The sequence below is a fragment of the Schistocerca nitens genome, chromosome 6, assembly GCF_023898315.1.
Source record: "Schistocerca nitens isolate TAMUIC-IGC-003100 chromosome 6, iqSchNite1.1, whole genome shotgun sequence".
NCBI classification, from domain to species: domain Eukaryota; kingdom Metazoa; phylum Arthropoda; class Insecta; order Orthoptera; family Acrididae; genus Schistocerca; species Schistocerca nitens.
Genome location: NC_064619.1, coordinates 123,572,358 through 123,600,273, shown reverse-complemented (window position 1 = coordinate 123,600,273; position 27,916 = coordinate 123,572,358). Strand labels below are relative to the sequence as shown.

The 27,916-nt window shown below is 40.0% G+C and overlaps 1 protein-coding gene across 1 annotated transcript in view; it reads right to left on the bottom strand.

Moving 5' to 3' along the window:
* Nucleotides 1–27,916, bottom strand: part of LOC126263224 (piezo-type mechanosensitive ion channel component) — a 686,714-nt gene that overhangs the window by 339,591 nt on the left and 319,207 nt on the right. The window contains exons 19-20 of the mRNA XM_049960308.1: nt 21,190–21,366; nt 19,664–19,796 (exon numbers count right to left, since the gene is read on the bottom strand). Coding sequence (XP_049816265.1) covers nt 19,664–19,796; nt 21,190–21,366 — 310 coding nt within the window. The remainder of the gene's footprint in view (nt 1–19,663; nt 19,797–21,189; nt 21,367–27,916) is intronic.

Here is a 27,916-nt window from a genome sequence, read left to right as displayed (position 1 = left end):
GTGCAGGTAGAAAATTAATTCTGTTTGTTAAGCAGTTTATCAGGTTACTTCCTTCTTGAAATGTAAACCTCCATTTCTTATAAAATGTCTAACTGTCTACCTACTTCTTTAACATGTAAAATTTTTAACTATCCTTCAATAAAGCCAATACTGTAATTTGATCTTCCTTCACAAAATGTCCACCTAAAGCAGTTTTATTACTTGGTTAGGAGTGTTCTTTAAACCTTATACTGAATGTTATACATGCCTGGTCTATATTTTGTACCACAGTCATGGCATATAACCTTACAAACTTCCAAGCATTTGTTCTTGTTGTCTTTCTTCGCTAATTTTTGTGTTACTGTTATACATAATTTTGAAGGCAATTTTTATGATTTTTTTTTAATTTTTTTTGGTTATCAGAAATCCTACCTAAATATTTCATGGTGGTAACTTTACTTTCTTCTGCAGATCTGGAATACATGAGGTGGTCATCTTTTTAGTTATCTTCTTGTGTAGGAAGCTGACCATTTTCAGATCATACTCATTATAATGGGCTACCTGTCATAGAATGCTGTGTTCCTTCATTACCTCTTATTACCAAAATGGATAGAAAGAAAGAAAAAAAATCCTATAAATGCTCAAGTAGAAATACATATGTTTATCTACATTCACAGCTGCATCTACATCCATACTCTGCAAACCAGTTAAAGTGCATGGCAGAGAGTACTTCCAGACCAATTATTAGGGTTTCTTCCAGTCCATTCACATATCGTGCTGATATATTTTCTTATATTTGTCGTTTAAAGCTGGCTCCTGAAACTTTGTATGTACACTTTCTCACGATAGTTTACATCTATCTTCAAATGTGTGTCAGTTCAGTTTCTACAGAATCCCCATGACACATTCCGCCCCCCCCCCCAAAAAAAAAAAAAAAAAAAAAAAAAAAAAAAAAAAAAAAAAAAAAACTGTGACCATTTGTGTTGCTCTTCCCAGTATGTGTTCAATATCCACTGTTAATCCAATTTAGTACAGGTCCTACAAAGTTGAGCAGTCTTCTAGGATGGGTCATATAAGTGTTTCGTAAGCAGTCTCTTTTGTAGACCGATTCCATTTCCCTAATATTTTACCAATGAACTGAAGTATGCCACAAGCTTTACCTATGACTGAGCCTATGTGTTTGTTAAGTTTAATATCCATACAATGAGTTACCGTCAGGTATTTGTATGCACTGACCAATTCTAAATATCACTCGTTGATTCCGTAGTCATATGATACAACATGTATATTCTTTGAGAAGTTCATAATTATACATTTCATTTCATAGCATTTAAAATAAGTTTCCACTCTTTGCAAAGCTTTGCACTCTCACTAAGGTGTGACTGAATATTTGTGCAGCTTCTTTCACACAGTAATTCATTATAGACAACTGCACAATCTGCAAGAAGTCTGAGGTTACTATTAATACTGCCTTCAAGCCCATTAATACACAATAGGAACAGCAAGGGATTCAACACACTTCCCTGAGGCACACCTGAAGTTACTTCTACGTTTGTCAATGACTTCATCCAAGATAACTTGCTGTGTCCTCGCTACCAAGAAATTCTAAATCCAGTCACAAATTTCACTTGATACCACACGTGATTGTACCTTCTATAATAAGTAAAGACTAAGTACTGAGCCAAATGCTTTTCAGAAATCAAGAAATACTGCATCTACCTGCTGCCTTTATCCTTGGCTTTCAAGACATCAAGGGAGAAGAATGCAAGTTGTGTTTCATGGTTGATGTTTTTTGGAATCCATGCCGGCTGATATTGAGATGGTCATTCTCTTTGAGATACCTCATTATGTTTAAGCTCAGCGTACATTCTAAGACTCTACACCAAGTGGATGTCAAGGCTATTAGATATAATTTAGTAGATCACTTCTTCTACCTTCTTGTAGTGGGTGTGTAAGCTGTGCTATCTTCCATCTACTGGGCAGAGTTTTTTGTTTGTGGGATCTACTGTAGAATATAGTTAAAAGACAGGCTAACTCTGCTGTAAATTCAATAAAGACTCTGATAGAGATTCCATCAGGCTCTGGAGCTTTGTTTGGTTTTATCAATTTCAGCTGTTTTTCAACAGTACTAACACTGATATCCATATCACTCATCTGTGCAGTGGTGCAAGAATTAAATTGGGGCAATACTCCTGGTTTTTCATTTGTAAAGGAATATTTGAAAACAGAGTTCATTATTTCTGCTTTTGACTTGGTATCCACAATTTGAGTTCCTGTTTCATCCACAAGTGTCTGGACACTAGCTCTGGTTCCATCAACAGCCTTTACATATGACCAGAATTTCTTTGGGTTTTGTGAGAGCGCCATCAATAATATCCTGCTAAAGCAGTTGCTGAAGGCATCATGCATTCCTCTCTCAACAGCTGAATGTGTTTCATTGAGCACCTCCCTATTTATTGCCCTATGCTTTGTTTTACATCTGTTATGCAGTAGTCTGTTTCTTAACAAGTTTTCTTATAGTGACTGTATACTATGGGGGAGTCCCTCCTATAACGGTCAACTATTCTTCTGAACCTGGGCCACAGTTTTTCTACTTGCTCCTCTCCAGAGCTACTGCAAATGTTTCGATTTCTTTTTAAGATATGACACTACTGCCACTTTATCTAGTTCGCTGAACATATAACTGCTCCTTCTAGTTTTAGTTGCTGTTTGTACTTTCTAACCATTGTTGCTGCAACTGCCTCAGGGTTAGTGATATCATATGGACGTCCTCAATGAGGACAGATCTACTTGTTACTACTAGATTCAATACATTTCCACCATGAATGCACTTCCAATCTGTTCAGGGTAGTTCTCTGAGAATGCTTTCCGTAATGTTTTTCAGGACATCTTGTCACACTCATCACTTACAAAACTGTAATTTTTCCAGTTGATTGTTGGATGATTTAAGTCTCTTCTGATGATGACAGTATGACTGAAGAACTTACATCTAGTGAACCTGGACGTGAGTCTGTTGGTCAAGAAAAGGATCTGATAATAAGTTTATGTTCATTCTTGATACTAAGTCTTTCCCAGACAATCACACATGCTGTATACGATGGCAAGATTCAGTATTATAATAATGTCAGTGTCAAATCTTGTCATTTCATGTGTTTCAAGAATGAATGAACCTGATAAACTACTGCATGAACATAAGACCCCTCTACTGACATCTATTTCAACATCTGTGACGAATTTCCCACATGACGTATGGTAAATCGTCTTCCAGACATTTCACTTGTTGTTGACACCCATCTGCAATATCCAACTGCTGTATGTCATCAACTCCAGCTTTGTATGCTACAAGGAAATGGTTCCATAACAGGTGTGCATCATGCATAAAAATCTCTACCCACACTCTACCATTCCTTCTCCTCCACCCACAGCCACCAACTACAAATGTTGAAATTTGGATACTGCTTTAGAACCTTTTAACATTTTTAAAAATTGTTCAAAAAATCATATTCCATTACTGTTATCTATGCAACTATAAAATCTGCCAAAATAGACATTCATCTTGCAAAGACTTCAGTGAATAAACAAAGGGAGTACTGCACTATGCGTACAAATCCTACCAACTGTAGACTTCACAATTTTTGACAACAAAATGGAAAATGATGGTAGCATGCGGCTTTAGTTATAATTTTATTTATTTTTTATCATTACATAGACAGTTAACTGATGGATTTTATATATTCTATTATGGTTCTTTGCTATCTCTTTTTAGCTACTGAGTGTTTGAAGATGATCACTGCTTGTTAAAACCAGTTATGACATTGTGGAATGCCTATGTCATTGTGTCATAAAATGTAAAAAAAAAAAACAGAAGTACATAATAAGTCAAGCACGTGGAAGATCGAAGGAAATAGGATATTGAGGAATGGATATCAGCTGTATTGGATTGGGAATGAGGAAAAGTTAGACATGGAGTAGCAGTAGTTATGAGAGGAGGGTTGAAAGTAGAGGTGACAAGGACGAACAACAAGAGGATGAATGTCACAGTGAAATTGAATGCAAAGTATATGTGCACCACAAATGGGATGTTCTCTTAAAGAGGAGGAGGACTTTGATGAAGAAATGCAGAGAAAACTAACTGGACAGAACATTATATTAATGATCTGCACATGTGGGCACAGAAAGAGAAGGGTATGAAGAAGTACTGGGAATTGAATGGGGGAATTAGCAATGATGAAGGGTGAAAACTGTTACAATTTTGTATAAGGAATGGACTAGCAGTCAGCAATACCTGATGACAAGGTGGAAAGCCATAAGGACAATGTAGTACAGCCATCATCTGTCAAGTAAATCTGTGGTAGACTCTATAGTGTGTGACCAGGACAGAAAGAGAACAATCACAGATGTACAGTTAATACTTCCAAAGCCCTAGACACAGTCTAACATCTTTAAGTACTGATTGTTAAAGGAATTAGAGATGAAAAGGGACAGAAATGAAGAATAAAAGGTGGAAGAAGAAAACACGAGGAAGAATATCAGAAAACAGTAAAGAGCAACATACCAAGGGAGGAAATGCAGTCAACAGAGGAGAAATGGGGAAGATTCAAAACAACAATAGTGGAATTGGCAGAAAGAGAGTGCAAAAGAACCAATACAAAGAAAAGGTGGAAAGTAGCACCCTACTGGAATGACAGAGCAAAGGAGAAAGTTGTGAAGGAAAACATAGCACTCCATACTTGGCTTCAGGAGAGAACACAGGAAATGAGACAGGAGTACATTGAGAAGACACGTGGTAGCTGGTGAGAAGAAGAAATAGATGGAAGAGTCAGCAAAATTATGGAGGAGGATAATGAGGGGAGCAGGAAAATCCTCTAATGGAATGGGTTCATCTACATCTACATCTACATTTATACTCCGCAAGCCACCCAACGGTGTGTGGCGGAGGGCACTTTACGTGCCACTGTCATTACCTCTCTTTCCTGTTCCAGTCGCCTATGGTTCGCGGGAAGAACGGCTGTCTGAAAGCCTCCGTGCGCACTCTAATCTCTCCAATTTTACATTCGTGATCTCCTCGGGAGGTATAAGTAGGGGGAAGCAATATATTCGATACCTCATCCAGAAACACACCCTCTCGAAACCTGGCGAGCAAGCTACACCGCGATGCAGAGCGCCTCTCTTGCAGAGTCTGCCACTTGAGTTTATTAAACATCTCCGTAACGCAATCACGGTTACCAAATAACCCTGTGATGAAACACGCCGCTCTTCTTTGGATCTTCTCTATCTCCTCCGTCAACCCGATCTGGTACGGATCCCACACTGATGAGCAATACTCAAGTATAGGTCGAACGAGTGTTTTGTAAGCCACCTCCTTTGTTGATGGACTACATTTTCTAAGCACTCTCCCAATGAATCTCAACCTGGTACCCGCCTTACCAACAATTAATTTTATATGATCATTCCACTTCAAATCGTTCCGCACACATACTCCCAGATATTTTACAGAAGTAACTGCTACCAGTGTTTGTTCCGCTATCATATAATCATACAATAAAGGATCCTTCTTTCTATGTATTCGCAATACATTACATTTGTCTATGTTAAGGGACAGTTGCCACTCCCTGCACCAAGTGCCTATCCGCTGCAGATCTTCCTGCATTTCGCTACAATTTTCTAATGCTGCAACTTCTCTGTATACTACAGCATCATCCGCGAAAAGCCGCATGGAACTTCCGACACTATCTACTAAGTCATTTATATATATATTGTGAAAAGCAATGGTCCCATAACACTCCCCTGTGGCACGCCAGATGTTACTTTAACGTCTGTAGACGTCTCTCCATTGATAACAACATGCTGTGTTCTGTTTGCTAAAAACTCTTCAATCCAGCCACACAGCTGGTCTGATATTCCGTAGGCTCTTACTTTGTTTATCAGGCGACAGTGCGGAACTGTATCGAACGCCTTCCGGAAGTCAAGAAAAATAGCATCTACCTGGGAGCCTGTATTTAATATTTTCTGGGTCTCATGAACAAATAAAGCGAGTTGGGTCTCACACGACCGCTGTTTCCGGAATCCATGTTGATTCCTACATAGTAGATTCTGGGTTTCCAAAAACGGCATGATACTCGAGCAAAAAACATGTTCTAAAATTCTACAACAGATCGACGTCAGAGATATAGGACTATAGTTTTGCGCATCTGCTCGACGACCCTTCTTGAAGACTGGGACTACCTGTGCTCTTTTTCAATCATTTGGAACCCTCCGTTCCTCTAGAGACTTGCGGTACACGGCTGTTAGAAGGGGACAAGTTATTTCGCGTACTCTGTGTAGAATCGAATTGGTATCCCGTCAGGTCCAGTGGACTTTCCTCTGTTGAGTGATTCCAGTTGCTTTTCTATTCCTTGGACACTTATTTCGATGTCAGACATTTTTTCGTTTGTGCGAGGATTTAGAGAAGGAACTGCAGTGCGGTCTTCCTCTGTGAAACAGCTTTGGAAAAAGGTGTTTAGTATTTCAGCTTTACACGTGTCATCCTCTGTTTCAATGCCATCATCATCCCGGAGTGTCTGGATATGCTGTTTCGAGCCACTTACTGATTTAACGTAAGACCAGAACTTCCTAGGATTTTCTGTCAAGTCGGTACATAGAATTTTACTTTCGAATTCACTGAACGCTTCTTGCATAGCCCTCCTTACGCTAACTTTGACATCGCTTAGCTTCTGTTTGTCTGAGAGGTTTTGGCTGCGTTTAAACTTGGAGTGAAGCTCTCTTTGCTTTCGCAGTAGTTTCCTAACTTTGTTGTTGTACCACGGTGGGTTTTTCCCGTCCCTCACAGTTTTACTCGGCACGTGCCTGTCTAAAAACGCATTTTACGATTTCCTTGAACTTTTTCCATAAACACTCAACATTGTCAGTGTCGGAACAGAAATTTTCGTTTTGATCTGTTAGGTAGTCTGAAATCTGCCTTCTATTACTCTTGCTAAACAGATAAACCTTCCTCCCTTTTTTTATATTCCTATTAACTTCCATATTCAGGGATTCTGCAACGGCCTTATGATCACTGATTCCCTGTTCTGCACTTACAGAGTCGAAAAGTTCGGGTCTGTTTGTTATCAGTAGGTCCAAGATGTTATCTCCACGAGTCGGTTCTCTGTTTAATTGCTCGAGGTAATTTTCGGATAGTGCACTCAGTATAATGTCACTCGATGCTCTGTCCCTACCACCCGTCCTAAACATCTGAGTGTCCCAGTCTATATCTGGTAAATTGAAATCTCCACCTAAGACTATAACATGCTGAGGAAATTTATGTGAAATGTATTCCAAATTTTCTCTCAGTTGTTCTGCCACTAACGCTGCTGAGTCGGGAGGTCGGTAAAAGGAGCCAATTATTAACCTAGCTCGGTTGTTGAGTGTAACCTCCACCCATAATAATTCACAGGAACTATCCAGTTCTACTTCACTACAGGATAAACTACTAATAACAGCGACAAACACACCACCACCGGTTGCATGCAATCTATCCTTCCTAAACACCGTCTGTACCTTTGTAAAAATTTCGGCAGAATTTATCTCTGGCTTAAGCCAGCTTTCTGTACCTATAACGATTTCAGCTTCAGTGCTTCCTATCAGCGCTTGAAGTTCCGGTACTTTACCAACGCAGCTTCGACAGTTGACAATTACAATACCGATTGCTGCTTGGTCCCCGCATGTCCTGACTTTGCCCCGCACCCGTTGAGGCTGTTGCCCTTTCTGTACTTGCCCAAGGCCATCTAACCTAAAAAACCGCCCAGCCCACGCCACACAACCCCTTCTACCCATGTAGCCGCTTGTTGCGTGTAGTGGACTCCTGACCTATCCAGCGGAACCCAAAACCCCACCACCCTATGGCGCAAGTCGAGGAATCTGCAGCCCACATGGTCGCAGAACCGTCTCAGCCTCTGATTCAGACCCTCCACTCGGCTCTGTACCAAAGGTCCACAGTCAGTCCTGTCGACGATGCTGCAGATGGTGAGCTCTGCTTTCATCCCGCTAGCGAGACTGGCAGTCTTCACCAAATCAGATAGCCGCCGGAAGCCAGAGAGGATTTCCTCCGATCCATAGCGACACACATCGTTGGTGCCGACATGAGCGACCACCTGCAGATGGGTGCACCCTGTACCCTTCATGGCATCCGGAAGGACCCTTTCCACATCTGGAATGACTCCCCCCGGTATGCACACGGAGTGCACATTGGTTTTCTTCCCCTCTCTTGCTGCCATTTCCCTAAGGGGCCCCATTACACGCCTGATGTTGGAGCTCCCAACTACCAGTAAGCCCACCCTCTGCGACCACCCGGATCTTGCAGACTGAGGGGCAACCTCTGGAACAGGACAAGCAGCCATGTCAGGCCGAAGATCAGTATCAGCCTGAGACAGAGCCTGAAACCGGTTCGTCAGACAAACTGGAGAGGCCTTCCGTTCAGCCCTCCGGAATGTCTTTCGCCCCCTGCCACACCTTGAGACGACCTCCCACTCTACCACAGGTGAGGGATCAGCCTCAATGCGGGCAGTATCCCGGGCAACCACAGTCTTAGTCCGATCGGGGGATGCGTGGGACGAGCTGGCCGTCCCCGACAAACCCCCATCCGGACCCCCACAGTGATGCCCATTGGCAACAGCCTCAAGCTGTGTGACCGAAGCCAACACTGCCTGAAGCTGGGAGCGAAGGGATGCCAACTCAGCCTGCATCCGAACACAGCAGTTGCAGTCCCTATCCATGCTAAAAACTGTTTTGCAAAGAACGTCTGAACTAATCTACAGAGAGCGCAAACAAATCGACAAAATTTAAACGGTTATTAAAATACAAGATTGCCTAGTAAATGCAGTAATGCTGCTACTTGCGCACTGCTGACACACTGCTCGACAGCGGAAGGAGACTACGCGATTTTACACTATTCAGGTACTAAAACGCGATGCTACAACTCTCAAATACTATAATATGCCCGAAATTTATGTATCAAACAATGCAAGTACCAAAAACACGCAAAGAAATTAAGAATTAAACTATGTAAGAAATGAGTGAGCTAGGAGTATACGACTTGCTGCTGCAGCTGCTTATCCAACGGCGGCAGGGGGCTAAGAAAAGAGGCAAGCTGGAAAACGTCAAGATCATCAATAAATAAGAAGGTGAGAATGTACATAAAGTCAAGGAGAGGTTGAAGAAATATTCTGAATAGTTACTAAACCCTGGTGGAAATATGGAAGAGGAAACTGAGGACCTTGGGATGCAAAGGATGTCAAAGTGGACCTAACCTGGACTGAAGAATAGGAAGCAATACAGACGATCAAAGAAGGTGAAGGGTGTGCGCTAGATGAAGTAAGTGTGGTGCTAGTGAGGGCAGCTGGCACTGTTGGAGTTCAGTGACTATCGGGTCATAAGAACATAAGGAAACAAAGGAGAACACCTGAAAACTGGAGAAAGGGAATCATAATGCCAGTTTTTAAGAAACATTGTTGGAAACAGTGTCAAAATCATAGGGGAGTTACTTTGAGAAATCATGCTGCCAAGGCATTTAAGGAGATACTGGAAAAGAGAGTGCAGAAAACAGCAGGAGGAGGACAGTGAGAAATAATATGGGCTTAGACCATAAAGCCTGGCAGGGGATCTAATTCTTAGTGTAAGGCAGCTACCTGAGTGAGGTTGCAAATACGAGGGGTGTTTGAAAAGTCTGTGCAAAGTCTGAGAGATGGCACCACCGGTACGTATTGAGGTCATGTTTAGTTAGTAGCATCTTTGGAAAGAACACACACCAAGTTTCAGCCACATCGGCCTATTTCTTTGTGATTGGTATTCGTGTGAATCAAGGAAGCCCAGTGATTGTCAAAAAATGGACAAAAAAGACTTTCGTGTGGTGATTAAACATTACTTTATGAAAGGCAAAACACCTCAGGAGACTAAAGACAAGCTTGATAAACATTACAGTGGCTCTGCACCTTCAATTAGAACAGTTTATAAGTGGTTTCCAAATTTTCGGAGTGGCCATATGGGCACAAGTGATGCTGAACTTTCTGGACGACCTGTGGAGGTTATGACTCCAGAAATCATTGATAAAATCCACGATATGGTGATGGATGACAGAAGAGTAAAGGTGCGTGAGATTGTTAGTGCTGTGGGCATCTTGAATGAACAGGTACATAATATTTTGCATAAATATTTAGCCATGAGAAAGCTATCCGCAAGATGGGTTCCGCGATTGTTCACAATTGACCAAAAACAGAATCGTGTGAAGTGTTGCAAGGATTGTTTTCAGCTGTTCAGGACGAATCTGCAGGACTTTAAGCATTGTTTCGTCACTGTGGATGAAACATGGATACATGATTATATTCCTGAGACCAAACAACAATCTACACAATGGGTTACCAAGGGAGAATCTGAACCAAAAAAGGGGAAGACCATTCCTTCAGCCAGAAAGGTTATGGCAGCTGTCTTTTGGGATTCACAAGGGATAATCCTAATTGCCTATCTGGAAAAGGGTAAAACTATCACAGGTGCATATTATTCATAATTATTGGACTGTTTGAAAACTGAGCTGCAAGAAAAACGCCAGTGATTGGACCGCAAAAAAGTCCTTTTCCATCAATGCACCAGCACTCACCTCAGCAGTTGTGGTCGCAAAATTAATGGAAATAGGATTCACTTCTCATCTCCCCTATTCTCCAGACTTGGCTTCCTCGGACTACTATTTGTTCCCCACTTTGAAGAAACGGCTGGCGGGACAAAGATTTTATTCAAACAAGTAGGTGATTGCAGCAACTAATACCTATTTTAGACTTAGACAATTTGTATTATTGGAAGGGATCAACAAATTAGAACAGTGTTGGACGAGGTGTGCAAGTTTAAAAGGAGACTATGTTGAGGAAAAAAAAAAAAGTTTACCCCAAACATGTAAGTAGTTTTTATTTTTGCACGGACTTTTCCAATGCACCTCATATGGTAAGTGTTTAGCAATGGTGTTCTTGTTCATTGAGATGCATATGATACTGTGAAATGAAGCAAGATCTGGGAAAACTTTAAGGAGTTGGGAATTCGAAGGCTGACTATGAGAAGAATACGGGGAATGTATCAGGGCAGTGAGAGTGGTGTAAAAGTAGGAGAGAAGACAGACTATTTAGAGCAAAGAAGTGGGCTGAAGCAAGGGAGAGCACTATCCCCGCTACTTTTTATCACTGTTACAAGTGAGATAATGATTGTAGTGGCAGAGGGAATAAGGGATTAAAATTTGAAAGTGATGGTATTTGCAGATGACATAATAATGTGGGGAAATACATAAGGAAAGGTACACGAAACACTAAATATGTGAGTGGTTGGACAGTGTGGATTGGTATTTAATGTGAAGAGGTGTGATATAGTCATGGCAATGAGGAACAAGATGAGAGTAGCAATGGATGTATGAATTAAACAGCAAGTTCTAAAGAGAGTGGAAAGTTTCAAGTACCTGGGGAGTGAAACAGAACACAGAGGGAGAACCATAAGGAGATTAATGAAAGGAGAAGGCAACCACACTGACTTCTGCAAAGATGTGCCACCAAAAAGCAAGCAAATGTTATACAAGGCATATTACATTCCAGTATTAATGTATGCTTAAGAAACATATGTAATGAAGAAGAGGCAGGTAAGGAGCACTCAGGCTTGAGAGAGAAAATTTCAAGGAATCAGGATATGAACAACTAGAATGGATAGAGTAAGAAATGAAATGGTGAGAAAAATAGTGAGAGAGAGGCCCATGCAAGACACCAAAGAAAAAAGCACGATTAAAATGGTATGTGCATGTTAAAAGCATAGGATTTGTCAGGATACCAAGACAAGCTTGCGAGGAGGCAGGAGGCCCACAGTACAGATTGACTGTTGGAGAGAATGAATCTGTGAAGAAGAGAGGAGAAGACTGGGACAGATCAGAGAGAGACATGTAGGAAGATCACAGGAAAAGATGGAGATCCATATGTTCCAAGCACACCCTGCCAAGGGTTGGGAACTGGAGGAGGAGGAGGAGGAGGAGGAGGAGATGATTTTTTTTAAAATGTAGGTGACAGGATTCTCATAGGATTCTTGTCTTTTATGAAGTTTAAATTACTGGAAAATCAGGAGCTGCACAATCATTATAGATTTTTTTGGTAAGCACAGGAGTGGTATGATTACACTGAAATACAATGCAAAATATATTAAGAATGAACCAACTACTTGCCCAAGGATCACAATGCCAGGAGTACAATTTGTAGAATTGTAGGACAAATGTAGTGATTCCAGAATTTTGGCGGAAATTCTAGAACCACTCAGCCTTCTACCGTCTCCAACACACAATATTTTAGATGTCAGTGTGGGATGACAGAATCCTACTTACTGAGCGTCACATGTTTTTGTGTACAGGTTTGAAATTCAGTCACGAGAAAAATGTAGACACAGCAGTCGAACGGCAACAACAAGTACTTGTCTGGTAATCCGTGGAAGTTTTAGTGCAAGTGTATGGAAGAACCATGGAGCTTCTATGTTATTCTGTGCTAATCATGTCAGTGAACATTGTTATAATAATGAGAATAGTTGAGAAGGTACTCTTGAGAAAAACTTTTGTCTTAGCCTTGTTGAAGGGAAGATGTGTATTATGGTTCACTTCTGCTTCAAGTCTGTATGCTCCTGTGAGTGCCTTCCATGGTGAAAGTTCATCTCACTAGTGTCAGATCGGTCATATCCACACAGTAAAATTGCAGAATGCCACAGGCTATGAAAAGCACACTGTCTTGCGCAACTCTATGTCTTCTATAATTGATCCAAGAAGTACCAAAACTTTTTGACTGGGGACAAAAGATGAATTTAATCTTACCTTTTCTTAGTACTCTGCCTATTTTTGTGGAAATATGTTCAATATATAGAAGGTAGGCTGTTGCCTTGAAGGCTTCTTTCTCTTCCTTGTTACGATGTTTGTATGTTCACAGTGATCTCTCTGCACCTGATAAAATGAATATCCGTTTTCCAGGAACACAATTTGGAGGTGTTCTTATTCCACTTGCGGGTTATCAGTATCTGATATGATATGAGCTCAGTGAATAAGAGTCTTCAAAACACCCATCGCTTGTGCCAGGTGAAACCAGTTGCCTCTAAATAAAGGTTTTATGAATGGGCTTTTGAAGTACTGAATATCTAAGTGTGCTATCACTACTGTGTTACACTATTATGGTCAAAAATGGCAAACAATCTTCTTGCTCCATCTCCACTGAAAATTTTATGTCTTATGTGTGGAGTTCAGATGCTGAAGGAACTCTCCGGGACTGCCCAAACTATTGGCCAAACTATAAAAGTATAAATTTATTGCCAGAACGCTATTACATTTAAAACTGTTGAGTCAAGCGCCACTCCTCAAAACCTCCTACAATAAGTTTACCACCAGGGGAGACAAATGACTCACAATTGTGACAGAGTCAGATTGATCATAAACCACAAAGTTAAATATGAAGTATGTTTGGGTGTTTAGAAGCACTTGATTCACTGAGTCCAGATCATACCAGACGTCAATAACAAGTGGAAATGGAGTACCTATAAACCAGTTTCTTGGAAAATAGATATTCGTGTCAGTACACACACAGAGCACTACAGTCGTACAAATGGCACAAGGAAGAGGATGAGGCCTTCGAGACAACAGCCTGCCTGCCATATATATAGGCAGAGTACCAAGAAAACACAAGAGTAAACTGATCCTTCATTGTCCATCACAAATCTTGCTATTTCTGGGTGGAGTCAAACTTAGAACTGCTTTACAAGGCAGGTGTTTATAAGATTCTGTGCAAGTGAAGCATATTATATATAGGGAAATGAAGTGCACTGTTGAGAAGCCAGCAAATCTATCACAGAGAACAGTAACTCTACTGGTCATTCAATGAAATACATACTGTGGCCCACACTTCAAAATTTTTGAACTCTTTATCTATCAGTCAGTGGAAATATGACTGTTTGAGGCCCTTATCAATCAAGATGACAGTTTTCAGCTAGATAAAAGCATGTGACACTGTTATGGAAAAACTTCATGCTCTGTGCAGCTGGCACCACTCTGTGATATTACCATGTGAAGTCAATCAATATGACATTAATGAGGTAAGTTTGCACCATCGAGGGTACTTACATATGATGTTAATGAGGTGAATTTGAACCATGGTTGGTAATCACACCAGCGTGCAGACTTACAGAAGAAGCACAAGCACTCTAGCAATGCATGCACAGTGACAAATGGGTGCACTGTGCTTATGCCGCCAGTTTCTTAAATAGATGAGCTCAATGCATTTTTGCCATTATACACTCAGAGGTGACAGAAGACACTGTGTTGAAATATAATGGCAACAAGTTGCTGATATCCATTAATTAATTAAAGAGTATGAAGAAATGGAGTTAGGGAGCATGTGAAAGGGCGAGGGAGTGACAGGATAGGGTAAGAGGTGGTGGGATGGGGAGGAGAGAGGGAGAGGGTGGGTGGGGGAGAGAGGGAGAGGGTGGGTGGGGGAGGAAGGGAGGGAAGGAGGGAGGGAGGGAGGGAGATAGAGATTTCCAATACCAGAAAAAGTCTAAACCTCAAAGATAATGCAATTTTTTGATCTATTAACATTCTCGTCACTGTCTGTAGAAACTACAGCTGTGTCATCATTTCCTCAACAGTTGGCACTCAGAGAATCCTTGAACACGACAGTCCTCATTGTTATTTCGTGATACAGGGCATTATTTCTGAGCAGTGACAGCTTGAAGTAAATCATTTGCTCTTTTAATACTTCAGAGAGCCATTAGGTGAATGTTCCTGTTTATACAGCATGCTCCAGGACTTGAAAAACTAATTACAGGCAGTATCAGTTCCCACTGTAATGGAACTGTTCAACAAACCTCAATTTTCATGAAGTATAGACGAACACAGTACAACAAAAATTAAAGACATAACTCTCATGACACATTGTTAACGTAGTACTTACTGCTTTCTATAATCATTCCAAAAGGAAAAATCGATAAAAATAAGCTTTTCTTAATGAATTGTTAACTATCTGTATCTCTTTGGAAAAATCCAATTACATCAATATATTACATCTTTGTACCTGAATTTTTGTATATAACTGGAATTGTAAACAAGTTGCTGGACTGACACTGTGTAGTCTGACAGTTACAGAGTAACCTGTAATACGTTAGTTGGTTTCTGTCTCACGGTGATGGAAAAAACATCCCAGGTTTTTCATGGATATCCTGGTTAAAAATACACTTTCTTCTGGGTGAAAATACACTTTTTCCCCAGCGAAAGTACATTTTTTCCATGTAAAGTGATATATTTTCCCTTGGAGCTGTAAAACTTAGCAATACTTTGAATGGTGAAGGTTCTGTACACCAGCATAGAACTTCCTGGAATGTTAGGAAATGAAACCCAGCAAAAACAATGGATTTTGGAAAGATCTTTTATGCCTGGCAACATTTACACTGCATATTTTCATATTACAGAACGTTAAACACAAATTCCACCAAATGCAGCATGGCAGCTTCAGAAGCACTGAAATCGAGTTTGCAACGTGCTTTAGTCAGCCAAGTCACAGCTCATGTCACATGATCTCATCAGCCAATGACAGCAAATATTCAGAGCATGTAGTAAGCCAAAAACAACATCATTGTTAGGTAGCGCAATCACACACATAGGAAAAGTTAATGGTTAAACTACTATACATACAGCATAACTACAAGAAAATCTAAGCTTCCACATATAATATTGGTCAGCAAAAATTTTTTGCTGTTTTTTTTTCTGAAGGTGTGGTTACACAGGATCTAAGAGCACAGCTTAAAGTTCTGCAGCTGAATATTTCAGACAAGTACGATTACGAATTTCACGGATGCGCACTGAACATTTCATGGATTATCTAGCTGGGACTTCAATTTTTGCATGCAAATGCCAATTAAGTGTGAAATTGCTCAACAACTCACTTCGTACTTTTTTGAAGTATAGTTACACTTTTTGCCATTGTTACTGTATAATTTGTAACCTGTGAAAGAAGTAAAATAAATATGAAAAACTAACACTGAAATTTGTAAACCTTTAAGATATCCAAACACGTGTGCCAGTAAAATTTTAAATACTGGCATAAATGTCTGGTCTTCTGGGCCCAAAAGTTTTCCAAATGCCTCAGTGTTAAGCTCTGAAAGAGTCTAACGCTTGGTGACTTAAGAAATTCATCACACACTGTCTCATGTAACGTAATTCATCTCAACCATCATTCACAATATTTTCCCTTAACCTGTTAGAATGTTAACAGTTATGTCGTCACACTCAATGAGACGACGTCCTTGAGAAAGACGCATAGAAAGCAGTTTGTTGTCACAATACTTTTGTGTGCACTGTGCTTTGTTGTTGTAACTGGCACACTTACTTTGCAACTAAAGTTGTATTTTGGTGTTATTCTCTCATTTATGTTTTAGTGCTGCATTATTATTCTGCAGCAGTGAGGTAAAGTAAAATTATTCATTAGAGTTCTTACCAGCCAAAATTTAAAAAATCTAACTGAAAACTAAAACAATGAAAAACTCCCAGAACTCTAAAAACTCTCTAGGTTTTTCCCATATTTCTCCCAGATTAAAAAATTCCCAGGCTTCCCACTTGTCCCAGGGGGTGTACACCCTGTGCCCGTACATAATGGTGAAATGAGTAGGTAGTTAGCATGAACTGCTGGACTGCATTTTGTTTGGAACAAGTCTCTTAAATGTTTATTTTGCAATGGGAGTTCAATCTGCGATTCGAAGAAAATAAGTCTACTGATGATAAAGCACATGTAAGCAATGTCCAAATTATTTTGTTAACCATAATCACATTCACTAGAAAGAGCAGTTTTAACTACAGTGATCTACACTATTCTATTAGTAATAAGTTCATCAATGAGCAGCAAGAAAGAGGTATTGAGCACTTATTCATTTTTGCGTAGTTATTAACTGCACACTTAGCAATAGAAGATAAATAAGAGCAAGTGTTTGGAACTTTATTTTATATATTGTTTATTCAATTATAAAGAGGAGTGTGCCTCACTGCTCTTTCATTGCTAAATTGTGCTTCTGTAGTTGTTTTGATTGCAAAAGTTTGTCATAAAAAGGGGGACAGTTTGACTGATGAAGAAATTCTGAGGCTGTTTCAAGAATCTGTAACAGAAATTGATAACAATGGCTTTGAAATCGATGTCAGTATTTCTGAAACAGACAGTAAATATCATTATCAGTCAGTGTGAATAGGGATCACAATTACATTCACGACAGCTTTACTGACACGTCTCCAATTTTCCTTGTAACAATGAGTATTCTGAAAATGGCAATGAGCTATTAGATGAATTAGAAGAGTGTGAAGCTCCCATCCAATGAAGCAGAACCCAACAATGGCATTAAATTATGATGTTTGAACCTAGTTACATGTCTTTGAAGGTGTAGATAATATTTTGGCACCTTAACATGTTGAAAGAAATGAATTTGATTGTTGGAGCCTTTTTATTGATGATTGATAAAAAACATAAAACTGGAGAAAACAGCTATGCAAGATCAACTATTTCTAAATTGCATAGGCAATATAAAACAACTCCCACATCACTTTGGGTCAGCTGGTCTGCTGTGAAGCTACACGAGATGTTTCAGTTTTTTGCTATAATTATTCTCATATGTCTTATGCACAAAAGAAATATCAGACTATTGGAGTCATCTTTACCTGCAAAAATCATGACCAGATATTGGTTTCAGGTCAATTTAATTTGTTTCATGTGAATAATAATGATAATTACGTACACTGGGGGCAACCAAACCACACTCCTTTGCACAAAATTGGCTTTTTATGAAAAGCAAGAGTAGTTTTTATTCTGATGAGAATCTGACATTTGATGGAGGTTTACATGCTTTTAAAGGACAAATTTGATTTAGAGGGGAGAGATGAGAGGGGAGGAGGAGAGGGGAGAGAGGAGAGGGGAGGAGGAGAGAGGAGGAGGAGAGGGGAGGAGGAGAGGGGAGGAGGAGAGGGGAGGAGGAGAGAGGAGGAGGAGAGGGGAGGAGGAGAGGGGAGGAGGAGAGGGGAGGAGGAGAGGGGAGGAGGGGGGAGGAGAGGGGAGGAGGGGGAGGGGAGGAGGGGAGAGGATAGGGGAGGAGGGGGAGAGGAGAGGGGGGAGGGGGAGAGGAGAGGGGGGAGGGGGAGAGGAGAGGGGGGAGGGGGAGAGGAGAGGGGAGGAGGGTGAGGGGAGGAGGGTGAGGCGAGGAGGGGGAGGGAGAGAGGAGAGGGGAGGAGGGGGAGGGGGAGGGGGAGAGGAGAGGAGAGGAGGGGGAGGGGGAGGAGGGATGGGGAGGGTGATTGGGGAGGGGGATGGTAAGGGGGGAAAGTAAAAAGACTGGGTGTGTTGGTGAAATAGAAGGCTATGTAATGCTGGAATGTGAACATGGATGGGGCTAGATGCGTAAGGACAATAATTAATGTAGGTTGAGGTCAGGAGGGTTATATATGATACATATGATATATTGCAGGGAGAGTTCCCACCTGCCCAAGTCAGAAAAACTAGTGTTGATGAGAAGGATTCGGATGGCACAGGCTGTGAAGCAATCACTGAAATGAAGAACATCATGATGGGCAACATGCTCAGCAACGGGGTGATCCAGATGTTTCTTACCCACACCACCTGGTTGCCTCTCTCATCATGCGCACCTGCTTGCAGTCTGGCTTCAGCCTTTTTGTTGTACCTATCTGTGACTCAGCATCTCTGCTACAGGGTGAGTAGCAACTATTCTTTTCGTAATACTGTTACATATCATCCTGGGATGTCCACTGTTTAAGAAATATACTTCAAGATATTGCATTTTCTGTTTTGAGAGGCACATGGATTACTAGCACACATGTGGTAATAGACACCAGCTGCTGGTATGTCTGCCTGACTGTTTCAAGCTGTATCACAGAAAGACGAATTCTGCTCAGTGGAAACAGTTATATAAATTCAATGAAATACTTTTGTACATTTATCTTGCAAAAAAGTTTTCCATTTACAAACTTTTTTCTGCCTTCAAATCTTCTAACTTTGAAAATATAACTATTCTATAAATATGTGGTGAATTTCAAAATACCTTGAACAAACTTGAAGGTAAAGGATGATGGTATGCATTTCAATGAAAACATTTTGCTTTGCTCCTTCATCTTACAACAAATTCGAGGCATACAAAGAATTGGAAAAGTGTACAACTTCTGGGGGACTACAGCAGTCACTGTGGCCCAATGGAATGTATCATCTAAAGATGGCTGCTTACCTTTCCTCATTTTTATCTCTTTATGGATAATTTCGAAAGACACCTGAACAGTGAATGTAGAAAGATGATCATCATCCTACCTGTTAGAGACAAATATCTGTTCATGTTCCATGATTTCCAATGCATCTGGTTAGCTTTTTGCCGCTTATACTGTGTTTTTTTTTTTTTAATTTTTTAAAATTTTTTTAGTTTTGATGAAATGTACTGTGAGAATGCTTACATACTCGTGGTTCTGTCCAGGTAGAATGTTTTTCTTTGTTGACAGACATTACTCTATTTACTATGATGCCCCATTTTTCAAAATAATCTACATTTAGGTCCAGTAGAAATCACTAGTCAAAAATATGTAAGACATATATGCAAAAATATGTCACAACATTAAATTTGAAATACTTACCAATGTAACCTTTTAAAAGTTCTGGGAGGCTGAAGTCTTCACTACTTTTATGAAAACCCACCCAGTCCATATCATTTGCTGTAAAATTTGATTCTTCTCCTGGAGGTACTGTGCCATTTCTTGGTGTTGTATCCTGTGTAAAATAAAGTGCTCATACATGTATATATACGTTCAATTAGGAATTATACAAGATTACTTTGTTTTCTTCATCACATACACTCACAGCACAAAAGTAGAAGGAACATCTGTTGTTTGGCTCCAACACTATCACCTAATTCTCTTTCACCGTACTACACCATTTGCCAGTTTCTAAAGACTTCTGTTTTAAAAACTGAACACACTGCACATACACTATATGATCAAAAGTGTCTGGACACCATCATGTAATGCAGAATTGACCACTAGATGTCAAGAGAGGCAGACCTGTCAGTATAAAAGGAAGCAGAGACTATTGTGTTGTCAATAGAGAAGCAGAAACAACAGAATGGGTTGGTCAGGAGAGCTTGGTGGCTTCCATGTCATATGACTAACAAATCCATCAGGGACATTTCAGCCCTTCTAAAGCTGCCCAAGTTGACTGTTGGTGGTGTGATTGTTAAGGGGAAACATGAAGGAAAAACCACAGTTAAGCCAAGACAGGCAGATCTCACGTATTGACAGACAGGGATCACGGCGTTGCAGAAAGTGGTTGTAGAAAGTCACACGAAATCAGTGGAAATAATCACTCTACAGTTCCAAATACAGACCAGCTAACACAATGACTGAGTGTAAGAAGTTAAAAAGCATGGAGTACAACAGTTGAGCAGCTCCTCATTTGTGTAGTCAGTGAAATGCATTACTCGAGGTTGTGTAAAGAGTGATGCCACTCAATAGTGGATGACTGGAAGCAAATGATTTGGAGCAGCCAGATGGATAAGTTTAGATATGTCAAATGCCTGGAGAATGATACCTGTCATCATGCATAGAGCAATAGTAGAGTATAGAGGAGGCTCTAGTATGACGTGGGGGTGATTTTCATGGTTAGGGTGTGGTCTCCTTACTGTGCTTAAAAATGCTTAATACGGAAGGATATGAAAACATTTTACAGACTTGTGCACTACTTACAGTAGAAGAATAGTTCAGAGATGACTGACTGTATCAGCAAAACAATGCACTCCATTATAAAGCAGTACCTGTGTGGACAACAACATTCCCGAAATGGACTGACCTGAACCCAATGTTATGTCTTTGAAATGAGTTAAAATGCCAACTTCACTCCTGACCCCAGCATACAACATCACTCTCTTTCCTGGCTACCAATCTTGAGCAAAAATGGGGCACCATTTCTCCACAGACATTCTGACATCTGATTGGAAATGTCCCCGGCATAGTTCAAGTTGCCATAAAGGTGAAAGTTTGACACATTGCATACTAATGTTGACTAATAGGTGTCTGGACACACTGTAGCAGCTACTATATGTGGTAGGTATACTAACTAGAAGTGAGAGAAGAGCAAGTAAGCATTAAGAGCAAATGAAGATTCTTACCGTGCAATTTACATCATTCAGATCATGCTCTATGTATTCTATTTGATATATCATTTTTGCTAGTATCAGGCAAGATACACCAACAGAACATATGTGAGCCACTATAGTCTGAAATTTTGTCCCAAATGATAAACTGATGACTGCTAATAGTACCAGGATGAAGTGTAAGGCACAGACCTGCAAAAAATACAAACAAAGTCAATTTTTACAAGACTAAGCAGTGAAACTGACAAGGGTATGTTTAAACATTAGTCATATTAACTGATTAAGATGTGACAAGAGTCACAGATACCAAATGAATGTAAAGCATTTTATTTCGTCAACAAGCTATTATGTGTCAAAGTAATGTTCCCTTAAACGCTTTTCAAATTACACAAAATCCTATCTGATTAGAAGTATTTTAATATGTTGTGTATGCTGAAAGGCATGAAGGGGAAGCAGTAGTTGAGAATGGAGTGAGACAGGGCTATAGCCGATGTTATTCAACCTGTACATTAAGGAAGCAGCAATGGACTCAGAAGAAAAGTTTGGAATAGGAACTTCAAGGTCTGCTGATGACATTGTAATTGTCTCTGAGACAACAAAAGACTTGGAAGATCAGTTGAAGAGAATGGACAGGGTCTCAAAAGGAGGATATAAGATGAACACCAACAAAAGAAAAATGAGCATAATGGAATGAAGTCTAATTAAATCAGGCAATGCTGAGGGAATTAAATTACAAAATAAGACAGTTAAAGCAGTAGGTTAATTTTGCTATTTGGACAGCAAAAGGAAGTCTCTACTGGAAGTATCTGTATGGAGCGTAGCCATGTATGGAAGTGAAACATGAACAATAAACAGTTTAGACAAAAAGAGAATAGAAGCTTTTGAAATGTGATGCCACAGAAGAATGCTGAGTATTAGACAAATTTATCACGTAACTAATACCGAACTTTGGGAGCAAAGGAATTTGTGGCACAACCTGATGGGGGGTAAAAATCGTAGAGAGAGAGGTAAAGATATGAATAAAGAAAGCAGATTCAGAAGGATGTAGATTTCAGTAGTTACTCTGAGATGAAGAGGCTTGCACAGGATAGATAAGCATGGAGAGATGCATCAAACCCCTCTTCCGACTGAAGACCGCAACAACAACAATATGCTGACACAGTAACAAAACCAGTATAACAGTTACATTTCTTGCATTTTACATACCGATGTAACATTGGCAATAGTTGTGCCCAAACTTATTATGGTTGCACTAAACTCTTATTAAGGATGTCATCATATGTTGCTTGCTGAGTAACCATGGGGCCCATGGAATGCAATGCTATGGCTGCCCAAATCATATCTGAACCCCGACCTTGTTTAACTCTTGGAACACACTCTCGGGCAGAAGTTGGAAACACTGTGCACCGATCGGACCAAATGACTTTCTTCCATTGCTCCACAGTTCTGGTTTCATGGCTTCCACACACATTTTCCTGTTGTGGAAATTTGCATCACTGATGGGAGGTTAAGGAATTCCAGTTAATTTTGCAACTCTCTGCTTATGGAACTCCCTTTGTATGTTTTGGTGCTGACATGGTTTGCAAGTGAGACACTCAGTTCTGTATGGACTTCTGAAGCCGTCATTCTCTTTTTTTCATCACAATGATCTTAAATGACCGTCTTTCATGATCACTCAACACACACTTCCGGCTGCATTGTGACTTTGCTAACGATGTTTTTCCCACTTTCTCTGTATTTGGTATAAACCTTCAACATGGCTACAAGATAGTACTTTATAACTGCAGTAACTGCAAAAATTCCAAAAGGAACCTACAGCATACATGTCATGTCAAAAAGCAACCCAGTTTTGAACTGTTCTGCACACCCATCTCCACCAACTACCAGCCAATTTGGTCTGTCTACAGATCTGTCTTCAGTGACTACTGCAGTAGAATAGTGTCAAATAATCACAAACAAACTCTGGTCTTACGGAAAGTCTGTCAGTGGCACCAAAGTTAGTTTCCAGCCACTTACACATGAGACGCGAACTGAAATTTAGGGCAATACAGTGAAAGCTAAAATCCGTAACTCTGGTATCAAATATTCCCCTAAAAAGGAAAACCCTGAGGACTGCCTAAATTTAACTCTCATATCACTGGAAAGATGAGTGAAATATGTGATAGTGTCAATGGTGTTCAGAAACAGCTGAAATTGTTAAAATTGAACAGAGCTCCAGGATCTGATGGAATCCTTGACAGACTCTATACTGAATTTGCAGCTGAGGTAGCCCCTATTTTAACTATAATCCACTGTAGATGCTTCAACAAAAAATCAAGCCCAGTTCTCGGAAAAAAGCACAGGCGACACCCATCTAAAAGACAGGTAGTGGAAGTGATCCACGAAGCTACTGTCCAATGTCCCTGACATCAACTTGTTGTAGAATCTTAGAACATATTCTGAGCTGAAACATATGAGGTATCTTGAACATAATGACCTCCTTCCTGGCAAGTAACATGGATTCCAAAAACTGATCATGAGAAACCCAACCTGCACTTTTCTCACATGACATACTGAAAACTTTGGATGAAGGCAGTCAAGTAGATATAGTACTTCTTGATTTCCAAACAGCATTTGACTGCGTACCATGTCTATGCTTATCATCAAAAGTATGATCACATGTATCAAGTGAAATTTGTGACTGCATTGAGGACTTTTTAGGTAGGAAGGATGTAGCAATGTTACCTTGGATGGAGAGTCATCATCAGATGTAGAAATAACTTCAGGTGTGCCCCAGGGAAGTGTGTTGGAACCCTCACTGTTCATGCTGGATATTAATAACATTGCGAACAATATTGATATCAATCAAACTTTTTGCAGACAATGCAGTACACTATAATGAAGTACTGAGTGAAAGAAGCTGCAAAAATATTCAGTCAGATCTTCATAAGATTTCAAAGTGATGGAAAGACTGGCAACGCACTTTAGATGTTCAGGTTTGTAAAACTGTGCACTTCACAAAATGAAAAAAAAAAAAAGGTTACAACCTGTGACTGTAATATCAAACTCTTACAAATACTGGTGTGTAACACTTTGTAGGGATATGAAATGGAATGATCAGATATCCCCAGTCATGGGTAAAGCAGGTGGTAGATTTCAGTTTATTGGTAGAATACAGGGGAAAAGCAACTAGTCTAAAAAGGAGGTTGCTTCCAACTCACTCATGTGACTCATTTTAGAATATTGCTCAAGTGTGTGAGACCCATATCAAAGAGAATTAACAGGGGATATTGAGCATACACAGATAAGGGCACCACAAATGATCACTGATTTGCTTGACCCATGGGAGAGTGTCACAAGGAGGATGATGATAAGGAACCAAACTGGCAGATTCTTGAAGATAGGCATAAACTACCCTGAGAAAACCTACTTACAAAATTTCAAGAACATGCTTTAAATGATGGCTCTAGGAAATTACTACAATCCCGTACTTATGAGGCCAAGATTAGATCAATTACAGAGTGCACAGAGACATTCTAATAATCATTCTTTCCATGCTCTATACAGTAATGGAATGAAAGAAACCCTAATAACTGGAACAATGCTATGTATGCTCTGCTGTGAACTTAGCAGTGGCTTCCAGAGTATAGATATAGATGTACAGTCGAGGAGAAAACGAGCGAGACCCCTCGCCTTTTTGTTATGCTGATCCACAAAGCTTTAAAGTCTGCTACACAGCATAACAGGCAAGGCGACGAAGTGCTACCAACATACTACGTGCAGGCGTGAAATTGGAAAACCATCCGAACTTTATCAGACTGTTTTCAATCACGTGTAAGACTATATTAATGCTGATTAGTGTGTTAAACACTACTGAATTGCAACGCACACCACTTACGAGGGGACCCGCAAAGTGTCATACCCCGATGTTGCTAAAGCTTGGCTCAGTGAAAGAGGGGAGAAAAATAAGTGAACACGTGTCTCAGCTAATCTGCAAACACTCGACCGCTTCTGAGAAAACGACGGTCAAAGTTTTCAATGCGCTGTTGCTATAGTGTAGATACCTTTTAGATACCTTTTAGCAGCTGAGCCGCCGCATCAGTTGAATCCTTACATGCTAAAAGGCCTGGTTTGTTTTCGGTTTTAATTTCAATGGAGGCAGATAGACTATCAGTAAAGCAATTTTAAGAAATTGTTGCCCCTCCAATAGATTTTACTGCTACCTTTAATCTATACTGCGCCCTGTGGATGTCAATATGAAACTCTTGTAGAATTTCATACTTGTTACTGCCTACTTTTCCACTTCAGTCAATAATTGAATTGACTTAAGTGTGGCACTGAATGATTTTTAGCTAAATTTCGTTATGAATCTTCACGCATTGCTAAATTTCCACACTTTTATGGTAGGTCAGCAACGGTAATCCAGTATGACTGGTCTGAACGTTGACACAGACCGTTTCGCGGCTGAATGCACGTAATATTTTGCTAATTCGTAACGATCTGGGGTACTTTGCCTTACTAAAACAGTTATGTTATCTCAATAAGCTGAAATCAATTTTTAATAGTACAGTTCATACTAATTAGCGTTTTTTCTTTCATTTATATCTTATATTTACGTGTTGTGTTTAACACACTAATCAGCATTAATATAGTCTTACACATGATTGAAAACAGTCTGACAAAGTTTGGATGGTTTTCCAATTTCACGCCTGTGCATAGTATGTTGGTAGCACTTCGTCGCCTTGCCTGTTATGCTGTGTAGCAGACTTTAAAGCTGTGCGGATCAGCATAACAAAAAGGCGAGGGGTCTCGCTCGTTTTGTCCACGACTGTACAGATACCTTGTTGCATGTGACACTGGATGCCGGTATCTACTCTTCTTCAGCATGCAAAACAATTACATTCTGTGGTGATGTCATTTTATTTATTGTTGCCTGCAGTGACACTTAAAAATTCTTGGCAACACACATGGTATCTCACCCCCTCTCTACAACCACATGGAGGGAAACCACTTCACCTTCCCATCCACATTTTACCTCACTGTGGTCTCTCACATGGAGGGAAACCACTTCACCTTCCCCTCCACATTTTACCTCACTGTGTTCTCTCTCTCTCTCTCTCTCTCTCTCTCTCTGTCTGTCTGTCTGTCTGTCTGTGTGTGTGTGTGTGTGTGTGTGTGTGTGTGTTCCCCCTCCCCATTTTCTTTATGTCATTATAGTCTGTATCAACTTCCAGATCTTGCAGACCAGTATGGTATTGTTTCGATCAGCTCTTTGAATGATCTGTCAAAACAAATGTATTTGGAAGTACAAATAGTAGTAGCAATGACAGCATAAAAGCCACCAGTATGGTATATTTTCAGTTTTGTCATGCAGTAAAAGAGATTACTGATACGCTAATGAAGAATTTGATAAAGGCTCATCATACATTGAGGCTAATGTCAATTTCTGACATGGAATACTGGCAGATGACACCTAAAACTGTTGATCTCCAGGTTTAAAGTACTTAACATCATAAAGTTCATATTGGGTAGAGGGACATAGTGTAACAGCCAATGACACCTCTTTTTCACATCCAACTATCATCAGTAGATTAAATAATTTAATCAACCATGATGTTCAGTGTTAACAAGAAAACACATTCAGTTAGGTTTTGTGTTTAATGAGTGTAGGACATTAACTGCTGCCCAAGTAGACAACATCATATGCTATACATTTTGTCCTCACCATGTGTCTAATGTATGATACACACCTGTCTCTAGGTAGCTAGCATTGTGTACCTAGACAGGTCTCCTCAACAGTAACATTTACACAGTTTGCCACCTCTATTCTCACTGTTAGGGTCTGAAGTCATCATGATAGCACTGAGTCTTGTTAGCATTATACCACTCAAGTGCAACCCAGTCTTGGTAGAACTACTGCCACTGCTACTCTAGCTTCCACCAAGTCTATTCCCAGTCTCCACATTAAACTCACAGACTAGACTTGAATCTCAACACTGAACTAATATATAATTTAATTCAGTTTTGTTTGATATAATTCCAGAATAGTTTTGTTTATGTGGATTTTTAATGTATGGTAATTTGGGGATGATGTTCATATGTATATATGGGGAAATCATGCCAAGATATAATAATTTTTTTCTTTACTTGTAACCAGTGGAGATTCATCCACAGAAAGCAGAAATTTATTGTGAGTGTGTGGTTTTATTTTCAACAATTACAAGTCCAGCTGAGTTCAAATGTAGTCATAGTTCTCTTGAATTCAAACCATCTGCAACCACAGATGAAAAAACTGAGGAATGAATAATGTAGTACTGAACAACTGAAAGCTAAAGGTGTATCGAATAGATAATATAATATGTACAATTTCCTCTCTTACATTTTTACTCCCACCACAAATCATGGACATCCAGCAATTAAGGTTACAGAATTGTTAATGGACCATGGTAGTTGCCACAGTGAGGTGTCCTGTGTGCCTGAAAAACACTGATAGCCTGTAGGTGCAACCACGTTAGAAGAGTATCTATGAGGAGGCCACACTAACACATGAGTCCTGAAGAAGGACAACTGCTGGTTCAATAGTTGCTGGAGCAACAAGTCTGAAAGGTTGACTGATGTGGTGTTTTAATGTTAACCATAATGGCCTTGCTATGTTGATACAGTAAATGGCTGAAAACAAGCGTAAACCATAACCAGTATATTTTCATGAGGATATGCTTTACTGTATGGCTTAATGAGGATTAAAATATTTTGGAGGTAAAAC